Source organism: Numenius arquata, chromosome Z (genome assembly GCF_964106895.1).
Source record: "Numenius arquata chromosome Z, bNumArq3.hap1.1, whole genome shotgun sequence".
NCBI lineage: Eukaryota > Metazoa > Chordata > Aves > Charadriiformes > Scolopacidae > Numenius > Numenius arquata.
In genome coordinates, this window is record NC_133616.1 from 30,765,166 (window position 1) to 30,778,743 (window position 13,578).

At 43.8% G+C, this 13,578-nt stretch overlaps 1 protein-coding gene across 1 annotated transcript in view; it reads left to right on the forward strand.

Annotated features, from left to right (window-relative positions):
• Positions 1–2,155: 2,155 nt before the first annotated feature.
• SLC1A1 (solute carrier family 1 member 1) overlaps positions 2,156–13,578 on the forward strand; it is a 52,099-nt gene continuing 40,676 nt past the window's right edge. Inside the window, exon 1 of the mRNA XM_074166841.1 lies at positions 2,156–2,246. Coding sequence (XP_074022942.1) covers positions 2,156–2,246 — 91 coding nt within the window. The remainder of the gene's footprint in view (positions 2,247–13,578) is intronic.

A 13,578-nucleotide genomic window follows, 5' to 3' on the forward strand; every position in this document is an offset into this window, starting at 1 on the left:
GGAAAAAGTAAGCTCTAACTTAATTCTAGCTAGTTTTCAGGAACCATTGTATTGCAGTTACTTCCTCTAGCTCACCAAAACAGCTCATAAGAAAAGCAGAGTAAGTTGTAAGAGAGGGTACATGAGAAAGTGAATAGACATAAAATTAAAGGCAGGCCTAAATGCTAACGTTGTCTTGCAACCGATTTTGTTGCTACTGCCCAAAGAGGCACCACCTCCCTGCCTCCTTGGACAACTCAGACCTTTTACTTACTGAAACATCCGAGATTCCCAGTATTATATGGGAGGAAATAATAAAAAAACCAAAAACCTTACACTCTGTGGCAGTGAGAACCAAGGCCAGAGCTCTCCTGCACAGGGTAAGCCTGATCCTGCCCACCTTGAAACCTCACTGTGCCTTTTTCTCTCTATACCTCCTCAATGCCACTCACACTTTGTCACATTTCTGTACCAAAGTCTGGACACAGTCATGGTGTTTCTTACTGGTTTTTTGCATTAGTTATTTTTCTTTTGCTTTTTTTTTTCTGTGGCTTTGCTACATGGCAGTATGCCAGCTTTCCTTTTAAGTGGTCTAGAACCTTTTATGATTTAATTAAACTAATATGATACTTAATCATCTGCTTCCTTTCTACCACTAGGTTTCCTTTTATTTTTTTGATTAAATTTTCCTGATGGTGACAGATGCAGACAAATTACTGCAGTTACTCAACACATTTGAAAAATAAGGTCGCTTTTTTAGGAGTCTTTATATTAATTTACATGGCTAGCTCCAGGTCTTAACACTTGGGATAGACTATGGATCTTTCTTTTCATCCGGGTGGATTTCAGTGCTCTTCCCTGTCTCAGCAAGGGACGTATTTGTCTCTTTCCCCAATCTGTCAATCAGAACAGCCAAATCCATGTGAAGAGGAAATATGACAAGGTTTCAATTGCAGTTTTTGCTGATCTACCCCAGGCCTGAGTTACCCAGTCATCAAAGACAGAAATCATACAAAATTCACCAGCCTACGTTTTGGAATGCATAGTGTCAAGTGTAATTAAATAAGATAAATTAAACTTTCATTCTGCACTCTCCTTCATGTCATTTAGCAAGACGATAGCAGTCTTTTTGTTTTCTTGCTTACACTTACCAATTGATCTCCAAGTCTGAAAATCATGATCAACAAGTTTATAAACAGATATTGAAAACCCTACCATAATCCCACAGGGAATTGGGTCCCAATTGTATATACATCTTAATCATGCTTATGGGGTGGGCAGGGGGAAGGAGACCATTGTCAAGGAGTTAGATGGAGAAACAGATGCTTCTTCACAGTTTTGGCATTTAAATGTACCAGGATAAACCCCAGTCGGAAATGCTACAAGCCATTTCGGCACTCTCTACCCCCAACTTTCCCACCAGGAGCACAAGGCAGAATATTCCCCTTTAATATTTAACCAGAGATTATCCACCAAAGCGTAACCCCTAGTGGCTTTCCACCAGCCACCAACACCCAGGACCGACTCTTCTGCCTGGAGGTGGGCCTTACAGAGCAGGAGGTGCCCTGGCAGGCGGTGTGGGCAGCACAGGCCTCGCCGTGGGACAACCTTCCCTCTGCCGGGGGGGTTGTCAGCCATCGCGGGGGGCTGGCTTCCACCTCTCTTTGGCACAAAACCCAGCGGCCCGTCATAAAGGGCACAGGAGCAGGGAAGCAAGCCGGGGTTCGGTCATGGCACCCCACCAGCCGCTGCCCGCAGGCTGCCAGCTGTCGGCAGGGACCACCGGCCACCTTGGCTCCTTCCTCCCCACCCCGCCCCGCGACGTGGGGCTGCTGGGGTCCGAGAGGTGAAGCGCTCCGGGCAGCGGCCCCGCGGGGCGGGACGGGCCAGCAAAGGAGGGGCGCCCGGCAGCCAGGCCTGGCCCGGTGGGCCAGCTGGGCCGGCAGGGAGGCAGCGGGGCCGGGAGGGGCGGGGAGGCGGAGGGAGTGCAGGGGGGCGGGCGGGGGGCCGGGCTCGCCCGTTGCCAGGTGAGGTGCAACGTCTCCGCCTCCCCTCCGTAACCGCGCAGCAGCGCAGGCAGGCAGGCGCTGCCGCTCCCGCTCCCCTCGGCTCCGCACGCCGGGAGAGACCCAGGCCCGGTCGCCCTTCTGTCCCCCCATCCTCCGCCGCCCCCGCTATGGCGAAGGCGGGCAGGAAGGGATGGAGCTGCCCGGGCTTCCTGAGGAAGAACTGGCTGCTGCTCAGCACGGTGGCCGCCGTGCTGATGGGTGAGTGGCGGGGGAAGGCGGGCGGCAGGGAGGGGAGCGCGGCGCCGCCGCCCCCCGCCCGGCCTTGCCCGGCACGTTATGGCCCTGCCCGTCGCAGGGCCGGCGTGGCGCCAGAGCCGGGCCCGCGGCGGAGCGCCGGGGCAACGCCAGCGAGGGGCGCTCCGCGGCCGCCGAACCGGGCCGGGCGGTGGGGAACGACCCGCCGTTTCCCACCCGCACCGATCGCGCCCGCCGCCGGTCTAACGGGGGGGCCAGCTGCCCTTCCCCGGCGGTCGCGTAGCCGCGGCTGCCGGGGACAGGTCCGCGGTGGCCCGGTGCTGCGGCGACCGGGCTAAAAGGGGGTTTCGCGTGGGTCCATTCAGCTCCCCCGCCCCGGAGGATCGGGTGGGCAGCGGGGCGCCCAGACGCGGGGTGCCCGGGACCCTCTGGGCCGGGCCTCCCTCCCTCCAGCCTGTGTGACAAAGGTCTAGTAATTAGTAGGGTAAAACCGTGCTGTGAAAAACCCGCGAGTGGTCTCACTGGCCGTGAGACCTTTGTAGATGGCCGTGAGCACTTCGTGCGTGGGTGGGTGGGTGCTGCAGGTCTCCCCAGCCTCAAGACCCTGGGCCACCTTGGCACGCCTTGGACCGCAGGTGGCCGGGATGGACCACGGGGAGCCTTGGGTCAGTCTGCAGTTTGGAGCCCTGCTGAGGCGGAGGCTGCTGGGCAGGAGAGCACTGGTAGTGGCTTCTGATGTCCCAAATCCCAGTGCAATGGGAAAAGTTCGGCGGTGCCAACCAGCTCTCAGTGGGATTTTCATTGTAAAGGTAGGAGTGTTTCTCCTCTGCTTGACAACAAGTTTCTGAAAGAGAAATTATTTGAATGCCATCTTATTAAGAACTGGTGGGTAAAAGCACCAAAAGAAGCTGTCAAAATACATGGCCAAAAAGACTTTTCCATAGGACATAATTTTGGTCCTTGTCACGCGCCCTTTTCATTTTCTCCTGGTCATTATTTTGATGCTAAGCAAGCAGAGCTTCCTTGACATTATTGCTCCTGTAGACAAGTGCTGCTTTAAGGACTTCATTAACAGCGCTTGCTGTTGATGGGTCTCTTTCAAATGACTTTTCTGCTGATTTGAATTTTGGCTGGAACATACCTATTTCTGTGTGTGTTTGTTCACAGGAGATAATTGTTCAGGAGATAATTATTCTTTGGAATTCAACCCAGCTATTTATAAGCTGTAATCAGAGATGTACTTATGTATATATGTGTGTTTTCCTCCACGCATTCAGTATTGGGAAGATCTTAGTTGGTTTTCACCTCTTTAGTTAAGTGGAAAGATTTTTGTGAGTCAGATTTGAAAATCTGACTATAACAACTGGAGGAGTGGGTATGTGTCTGTGTTTGTGTGTGTACAGTTGTTTTTCCATGTACTCCTGTCAGGTACCCTTCTATGAGTTGACATACTTCCCAATTACAGAAGTAGTTCCCCTCTTATTATCTTCAATGAATGTAGGTGGAACTGAAATGTATGATGTGATCCTACAAGCTGATCATTCTGAAATGAGATTTCCCTGAGGGCCACAGAGCCTGGCAATGTGGGAACTGTTGTTGGGAACAATTTCACCCTAATCCCCCTAATACCCAAAGGGAATTCACAGTGAGAGAGCAGCAGGCACCCAGATACCTCTTGTGTCTTTGGACTTCTCTACCTGCTACACTGTAATTAACAGCCCAGAACTCAGGGGAACTCTATGATACACCAAAGAGAGTCTTCATAAAAATTTCTTGAGCTATGGACCAAATTACATTTTGCAAGTAGCTATGCATCTGCTGCATTTTCAATATTTCTTGGAGGTGAAATAAGTTACACAAGGAGAACAGTAAAACTCTTGTAAGGATGGCTCAGATGAATTGTATGTTATCTTTTTATTACAGCTTGAGGAATGTTTGTAATATACCTGTAGTCCACAAACCCTTCATAATTAAATTTGCATACTTATTCTTTTTTAATATACACTGGGAAATTGCTCTGAGGCTTATTAATCTACTTAGTTTGGAGCAACAATTTAGCATGCATGAACAAAAGAGTATCGCTTATCATTTTGAAAGCAGAAAATATGTTTAGAATTTTCAGAGAGGTATGTGTGAGTGAGGAGTGGAAATATCGAATGCAGGAAGCTGTGGAAATGTACTGTGAAAGCTGTCCAGCTGTGCTGCAAAGTGCCTGATATTCCAGCACTATCATATGGAATCATGATTTTTGTTCATCATTATCAGAGCCATGTTTAGCATCCTAGTGAGATATGCTTATGTTTACTAGTACCCTTACTAAGCTGAAAAAATTTCCCAATTACTTGTTGTGCCCATCTCTGACAAAAGGAGACAGAAAGAGACAGAAACCCCTCAGAATTCCAAACACTTCTTCCTTCAAGAGAATTATTTTGTGTGTTATATTTGAACCATTCAATCATTTGCCTGTCATTTACATTTTCAAAAACATTGGAATTTCTTTTATAATGGGGGAGGGGGAATTATTTAAAATTTGTACACAAAATATCTTAAGAACGTCACATCTTTTTGGTGAAAACACCTGTATGTATTATTCAAAGAAAACAAAACTCGAGGCTCAAGAGGGTTTTTTTTCTTACCTTAGTAGAGGTTCTGTTTAAGACCACCAAACTCATGTGGGGAGAACTCAGATTTGGAATCAGAAATTGACTGAATTTTGGATTCGGGGCTAATTCTGAGGCTTGCATTGTGTATAATTTCAGCGGTAGATCTGCTGGCATCATGGGCCCGAGAAGCGAGTTAATTGTTCATTAGTTCTTAGTACATACGTGGGACTTGCAATGGGTCATTTGTGCTGAGCAGTGACTGGGAGTTGAGGTTGGAGCTCATCTGCACTTAGCCTGTCTCGCCCTTCTCTGGGAGGCAGAGGGGCAGGAGAGTGGCAGCCTCACGTAGATGAGTGCAAAAGGAGGGATATCTTGCATCTTTTTGCTCTACTGGCCTGACTGAGCCCAAAGCAGCTGAGCTAGCAAGAGCAGTTTAAAAGTCAACTTATTTTAAGTGCTTCTTCAGCCTTTAATAAAGAAAGTTATATTGCTTCCAGTTTGTACAATCAAGTAAAAATAAACCAGAAATATCCCTGAAATTTACTCACCCTGAAACAGGTTTCCAAAGGACAATTGCAAAGGGAGAGTTTAAGTCACACTTCATAGGATTCTCATAGAGCATCTATTTTTCATCATCACTTTGTCTCCAAGAGGTCACTGCTGCGACACAACCAAACCAGTCATGAAGGTAAAAGGCTGATGATGTGTAAATACTTACTCATTCATTAGTCTGTGGGTCATAGTCTAATAGCTTGTAGTCCTGGGCAATTCTTCAGCAGAACAGCTTTTTTCTTACAGTGGAAATAAAAGTGTAAGTGGTTTGGGTACATATGATCTCAGATATTGAGTCGCAGTAGCACAATATACTGAAGCAGAGATCTTTCTACATACTTGGAGAGAATACACAAATAGGTTGCAATTTTTAAAAATACTTAGGTTTTTCAAACCTATTAGACCAATATCTTTTTGTAATAGTTCTGTGGTTGGGGAACATGATTCTGAGAGATTCAGTTCACATAAATTTGCAGGTTACAAGTACTTTCATTTGTCACTTAATGGGATGTCTGTCTGTCACTTCCTAAACAAATTCAGGACTTCAGATATCTGTGAGCTTGCCTGCAACTCTGAAGAGCTGTGTTTTTTCAACAGGACACGTGTGGGACACTGAAATTGTTCAGATATTCATGAAGAAGACATGAGAAATGCAATATTTAAATTGATACAGCCACCAATCACAGGAGACTGTGAATGGCAGATACCCTTTCTTCAGCCAACCATAAATCATAGAATCATAGAATTGTTTAGGTTGGAAGGGACCTTTCAGATCATCAAGTCCAACCATCAACCTAACACTGCCAAAACCACCCCTAAACCATGTCCCTAAGCACATCTACCCGTCTTTTAAATACCTTCAGGAATGGTGACTCAACCACGTCCCTGGGCAGCCTGTTCCAGTACTTGACAACCCTTTCTGTGAAGAAATTTTTCCTGATACCCTATCTAAACCTCCTCTGGCATAACTCGAGGCCATTTCTTCTCATGCTATCACTTGTTACTTGGGAGAAGAGACCTTGCTACAACTGACTTTTAGGGTCTCTCCTCAGTCTCCTTTTTTTCTGGGCTAAACCACCCCAGTTCCTTCAGCCAGTCCTCGTAAGACTTGTGCTCGAGACCCTTCACCAGCTTCATCGCTCCAGAACCTCAATGTCTTCCCTTTAGTGAGGGGCCCAAAACTGAGCACAGTATTTGAGGTGGGGCCTCACCAGTGCCGAGTACAGGGGGACGATCACTTCCCTAGTCCTGCTGGCCACACTATTCCTGATACAGGCCAGGATGCTGGTGGCCTTTGGCCACCTGGGCACACTGCCAGCTCTTGTTTATCGGAGGTGTGTAAGCGCAGTTGGGGACGGCTTTGTACTCTGCCATTAACGCCCTCCTTCGCCCTCCTCTTCACGCGTGGGCACGGCTCTGTCGCCCAGGCTGTGCCCCCCGGCGCGTAAGAGAAGCGCGGCTCCCGGTCCCCGCCCCGCGCGCGGGAGCTGTCCGAGGTGGCTGCGGGACGCACCGGCGGCGGCGGGAGGCGGATCCTGCCGGTGGAGGCAGGGGTGAAGTGACTGGAGTGGGGGGTGTGTGTGTGTGTGAAGGTCTCCAGCATGCCTGAATACCTGGTTTGGGCACCTTTGAAACGAAGGGAAGCTTACTCCGTCTCTGCAGCACAGACACCTTGCTCCTGGAGCTCCCCCGTTGGAAAAGCTCGAGGCTAGCATCAGACCTCCTTTTCTCCCTGCCTTTGAGAGTGAGATTAGAATATACGTAGTTCCTATCTGTAACACCAGCATTGCAGAAACTTAAAGTGGTGCAGCTATAGCTATTTGCCAGGATTTGATGAGGGCAGCAGCCACTGGAGCTTCTGGTTTCTGTGTTATGATATCACCCCAGCGGTCCGTATGCCAAAAAATCTGTTCTCTTTAATTTTAATGAAAGTTATTTTATATTACAGTATTAAGTGGTAATATCTCCACATAAGAATATTTTTTGTTCACAGGTCCTTGTTTAAAAAAAAAAAAAAGATTGTCAGGTGCACTCAGACCTAGGCTCCCTCTATAATCAGATACGAGGGGATTTGACAGCTCCATCCATATCAGAGCAGTATCAGCACATGCTAGCATTACTGGAAGCCCACCAGTGCATTCTTACAAGAATGAATGCCTCACAGGACAAAGACAACAACAGAACAATTAGTAATGTATCACTCTATTCACAGCCTCTCACCACTCAGAAGGCCACCCTGAATCCTCACCATACCTCTGAGGGTAGGAAGTTTCTTTTGCAAGTGTAGCCTGCAGCCTCTAAACCCCATAAACCTATAAAGTCTTTCAGTTTCTCCCAGTAAGTTGTTTTTCTCTCTGATAAGTGTAATTTAGAACAGAAAGCCCATTCTGCATATGGCCTAAGGCTTTGCTGTTTTTCATTTCCACCTTCTTGTACCTTTACCAAAAACTGGCCTATTAGCTTAGTTTAGGCTGTCTTCTGTGGCATTTCTCTTTGCTTGCACAATACAGTGTGAAACTTACAAACAATGAAGCAGATTAATTGCCTCTTGAAATAAACTAGCAAAACCAGAGCTGTTTCTTCACAGCAGGAAAAAAATTGAAGGCGATGTGCAGAAGTAAAGGAGTTATTACCCTGTCCATTTCTGACAAGTATAGTTGTAAAGCAAACATCTGATTCCTTTCTTGAATTCTGAAGCACAACATTTTATTAATTTGGAATTTGTAACAAGTAAAGACCAAACATCCTGAATCAACTATGGCAGCATGGAAATTTAACAAAAGACCCTGGTTTCTTCCTGGTCTGATTTAGAGCAGCGCAGATGGTACTTGTGACTTTTTATGCCTCTTTAGACAATTGTGGTGCCTATCTGCCGGTTCTTCCCTGTCACACTGCATACAGATCAATACAGGATGGAAGCTGTTCAGAAAGAATGTCTAAATTTAATTTTAAAGACAAAGTAAAATGCAGAATGGCCAACAGTTTCATCTGAGAGTTTCACATACTACTAGGATCAAACGTGCTCTGAGACAGAAACTTCAGCCAACAAAAGAATAAAGAAACCTGAAGATAATCATGGTGCTGCTTTTGCTCTTGCACTGTTATGAAGCAAAGAAAACCTAACTTTTACTTGTTCTTCTGGCATGTAAAGTGTTTTCCTATTGTCCATACATTTTGTGCCTTGTATTAACATAGACCTTGGGTTTCACTTTGTGTGAATGAAGTGAAACTATCACTAGACCTGAACTTTTATGTGAAGAGAGTTTTGGAAGGAGTGGCCCTAAGGTCAATTTACACTCTACAAAGCTCCAAAACTACCAAAGTCAATGAAATATTTCTTTTCATTTGAAAAAATAACACCAATACTAATACCAGCAAAATATTTACTGTTTCAAATTTCCCTATATTATTTAAGGGAAAATACTATAATATAATTGCAAATATATCTTTTGTTTTCCATTTACATCTTAACAAATCATAAAGACACTTTCTTCTATATATCCCAGCAAATAGATAATGTTCAGGTTGAGACTACTCACAAACAACACTTGTACTGTTTGCAAACCTACTTTTCTTTTTTTTAAATAGAAGCCTCCTAGGATTTGTGGAAGGCATTCTTCATTATGGCCCCGCAACACTATCTCATGGTGTGAGATCACATCTATATTATATATTATGCTGAAGATCAGGGCAATATTGGACTGAGTGTTTCAGATTTATTCCTCTATTTACTGTTGTTCCATGTATTGCACATTCCATGAGAACCCTTTAGCATGCCAGAAGATTAAATGTGACATGTGATAACAATTTCTGTGGATTATATGTAATCTAAGTATTTTCACAATATATTGCAAAACAGCCATTTCTTGGTCCTTTCATGATTTTTGAACCACAAACAACCTGGCCTTGCTTAATTTGAACTAATTTTCTAGGTCATATCTCTGATTTCTCAATGCTTTGATGTCTTCATTAGTTTCATAATAAGGATGGTTCTGCATGTCACTATCTGTCTCTCTTTAGTTTCCACTAAATTGCCTTTCCGGCTGCTTATCTCAATTTATTACAGTCAGAATCGTTCCACTGCCCTTCCAGCAAGGGGATAGCTAGAACAGTATGTCCTGTTTACTGTCCTTTCCTGTCATCACAGTTTAAAACAGAAGCGGTAACAAGGGTCAGAATCTGGCAGATATTCCCAGTTACCAGCCTTTCGCCTTTCTTATACCATTGTCAACCATTTACTTTATTGTGTGTGTCAGAGGTCTTAAATGAAGATGTATTTTTCCTCACGTGCTCTATTGAGATATCTCTTGGGCTATACAGGTTGTACAAAGGTTCTAATACAGCTTTGGGACAGCAAGCAAATATTGTGGAAAGAGAACTGAAGATCACTGGGCTTTTACAAGGAAAGATGAGAAGCTCTGGTTTTTGGTGTGGCATTGGAATGGCACCATTGGTGCTGTAATATGTTAGGCCATGTATGCAAAATGTTAGACACTAGGAACACCAGAGCTGGGGACATGACAGTATCAGAAATGAGTGACAGACAGGGTCCAAATGAAAGTACTGTTTTATGAAATCAAGTGGATTTGGAGATGTGGAGGAAGCAACAAGACCTATACACGTCTGGATGACTGCAGAGGAGGGAGGTCACAGTGAAAGAAGGCAGCTGAGTTACAGACGGGTGGAGTGAAGGAGAGTGGTAGTGGTTTTAGAAGCGACAGCTGAGAGGTCTCATGGGAAAGGTCTGCAAAAAAGAAGGGGAAGTTACCATTGTGACATTACATTTAGAATTTATTGTAAAACACAGGAATATGAAATAGAAAGATACCTCCTGGTTTATCACATCTGGTCTACTACTGCTTCAGGTTACGGCATTTTATATACACTTCTGTAGCATGTTATACTCCACCTTAAAGCTGGATAGGCTTCTTGGTGCTGCACATCCTCCTAGGAAGCTGTGTTCATAAGTCTGTTTGTTGAAAGCCTTACAATTTGCAGTTTGAATGTATTCAGGTTCAGTATGCATCCATTTGTCAAAACATTGCTCTTTTTCTGCTGCCCATTTTCTATATTTCTAGCTCACTCATCCCTGTTGGACAAACCAAGCTCTTTAATCTCCTTTCAGAAAGTAGGCTTTTGATTCTTTCCATTACTCACAGTCCTTCTTTGCATGTGTCCCAGTTTGAGTTCATTTTTCCTGAAGGCTTGATGAGTTTCACACACTTTTCCCCAACAGAACAGGTGTTTTCACCAGTACACATGCAAATTAATAAGAAAATGTGGGCTAGGAAAGAACTGGCATTTTCCCCAAATTACTGGATTTATGACATAATCTTTATAATACAGTGTTTATTATGTTACAGTTGTAAGTACTGTTGTTACCTTCACAAATCTATTAAGTTACCAAGTCCGTTGAAAAGCTGTGAAAGAGGCACATTGTATCTCTGATACAACTTAATTTACCTCAACAGAGTTAAGGACTAACCAAGGAATTAATTCTTCACAACACCCTTGGTATTTTTTCTGTATGTTAATGGACTGTTCCGGTAGGTACAGCAATTCTGTGCAGCAATTCTCATTAGTGTACTGAGATACATACACAGATAATGCATGATTGTAAAGTTTTTTGCTTTCCTTCAACAGTATTCTTTTATCTTGGCTTTCTCAGAAGTTATATCTGCATACTGAAAATATTTGGAATATACGTACACATGAAATTCATCTACAGCTATTTACGTAAATGAGAGGAAACTAGGTGTCCTATAGGAGAGACTGTTAAATTATCAAACTGCTCAGCCATCTGCACATTGCTGTTCAGGGGCAACACTGGTTCAGCATTCACCAGAACTGTGGTCACTCATAGGTGCAGGAGAATGGCCATTATTTCCCTTTTTCTGGCTGAATGATATAACCACCTTGGTTTGAGTGAGGGTGGGGTGGGCCCCATGCAGGGCGGCTCTGCAGAGAGGCCGCTCGGTGTTATCAGTGACTGCTACAGGCTGCTCTGTGTTATCAGCCCTGCTACAGGCTCCCACAGCACAGAAAGTAGCAGCAGTTACGTGGCTTTACTGGTTGCAGTGGCCTTTACACCTGCTGTAAGGGGAGTACCCCACACTGGAGAAGCTGGTTTTTTACCCCTCTGGCCAGTGCCCCACCTTGCCTTCATTCCTGAAGGTCCATCACGGAGTCATTGTCCACCCGAACTTTCCTCACGCTGCAGTCAGATGACAGTGTGTCATTTGTGTGAAGGAATTTACAGCTGCTGCACCCTCAACAGGTTAATCGGAGGCGGGACACAGAGGGTCTCACCATGGTGGGGGAATGAGCATGCCTTCCTCCAATACATTCCTATTAAACATTTTGCAGTAGCCCAAGATCTGTCCAATATCTTCTGGAAGATTTCTGAGAGGACTGTTCTTCACAGATCTTTCTAAGCAAGCCGGTAGTCTGGGCAACATCAGTATCCAGAGAGTTAAGATCAGTTGCCATGCAATTATACCTCAGAGACTCTAAATCCTACCTCAGTAGTTGCCTGTGGATTTCTAAGAATCTTGGGGGTTTTTTCAGTCAAATAAGAATCTTTCTAAGAAGCTTGTTTTTATCAATCAATCAAGTATGTTTATTAGAAGGAATATTAATTGTCAAGCAGAATGTAAAACAGTAAAATGCATACCATTAGAAAATATTAAAAATAAGACCTGAATTAATAAGCTGAAATAATGAGTTTATAAGTATTATTCTAAGTAAGAATTTTTTCTACATGCTCTATTTTAGTATTCTGTAGTTGGCACTGTATTTCTTTGTAGTTAAGAGACAGCAAATGATATTACAGAAACTCTAGAGAGAGCAGAAAAAAAATGGATTCTATAAGATGTTACAAAAGGACTCAGACTGTGTCACAGACTGCAACAATCTTGCCTGCCTGTGCTGAAATTTGACATGCTTATATTGAATATTTTGTATTGTTTCAAATGAAGTCAGTGAACTTTGTTTGCCAGCCTTTTCAGTCCCATGAATCATCTTCTGCAAAGATAATCCAATTAAGACCTACTAATATGATAGAAGTAATTGTATTTTAGTCTATCATATGAACAGCAAGTCATGTGAAATTATGAAGATCTTAATCACTTTGTTAGTAGCACAATCCATGTTGCTGCAGTACAATTAAATCTCGGGTTTGAACCATTAAATGTGTGCACGTTTTCTCTTCTTGCAATGCCATATTAAAGCAAAATTCCTATAATTTCCCCAGTGGCTATCAGTGTCAACCAGAATCATTAACTGTGCTCCAGTGAAAGGGAGTTTCTACATGCTGGAATTATATGAAAACAGGAAAAATAAATACCACAACTTTTTCTCAGAGAGGGACATGCTGTAATTCAGAACAAATAATTTTATAAAACAGATTATTTGTTCTCCGGAAATATACACTAGATTTCTTTTCTCCTCATCTTTATGGTTCATTCCTAATATTCATTCCCATAATAAAGTCAGTAGGAGTTTGAGGTAATGCACTGTTTCTGCGGTGCCATGCACATTGGTGGAGTGAGAACTCCCTGCCAATTAACACTGTACATCCCAGATCTGTGTTGCTATCCATGAGCACAAACAACATGTTAGGGAGTCCTACCTGTTAGATACCATTTTTATCTGGTTTATATTCTCTTTCAACGAGAAATAGGGCCAGGCATGTCTATGTGTGGACTTCATTAGTTTCTAAATTACAAGGTTTTTTACCTGTGAGTGAAGGTAAAGAAAGTAAAGGTGCATAGTATTGTGCTATTCTTGTTATCAAAGATGTAATCAGATTATGAAGAACATCTAACCCACAATGGTAATGATGTAAAGCAAGTAACTATACTCACTGCATACTGCACGTCCTGAACAGATTTAGCTACTCAGGTGTTCTGAGTTTTCAAATTCAATATCTGAATTGTGTTGACCGCACATAATTATACAAAAAAAGGCTTCAGCATTTAGCCATCACTCCCTGAAAAATTGTAAATAGTCTCCACATTTGGTTGCTCAGGTGGTTGCTGAGAGGACAGCACATTTTTACAAGTTTACAATAGGACAATCTGTGACACTCCCCATGTCTGCTAATATAGATGAGCCCAGAGATTACAGAATTTTTTTGAACAGGGTGTGTGGTTTTTTTCTTACTCACTTCCAAATCTGTG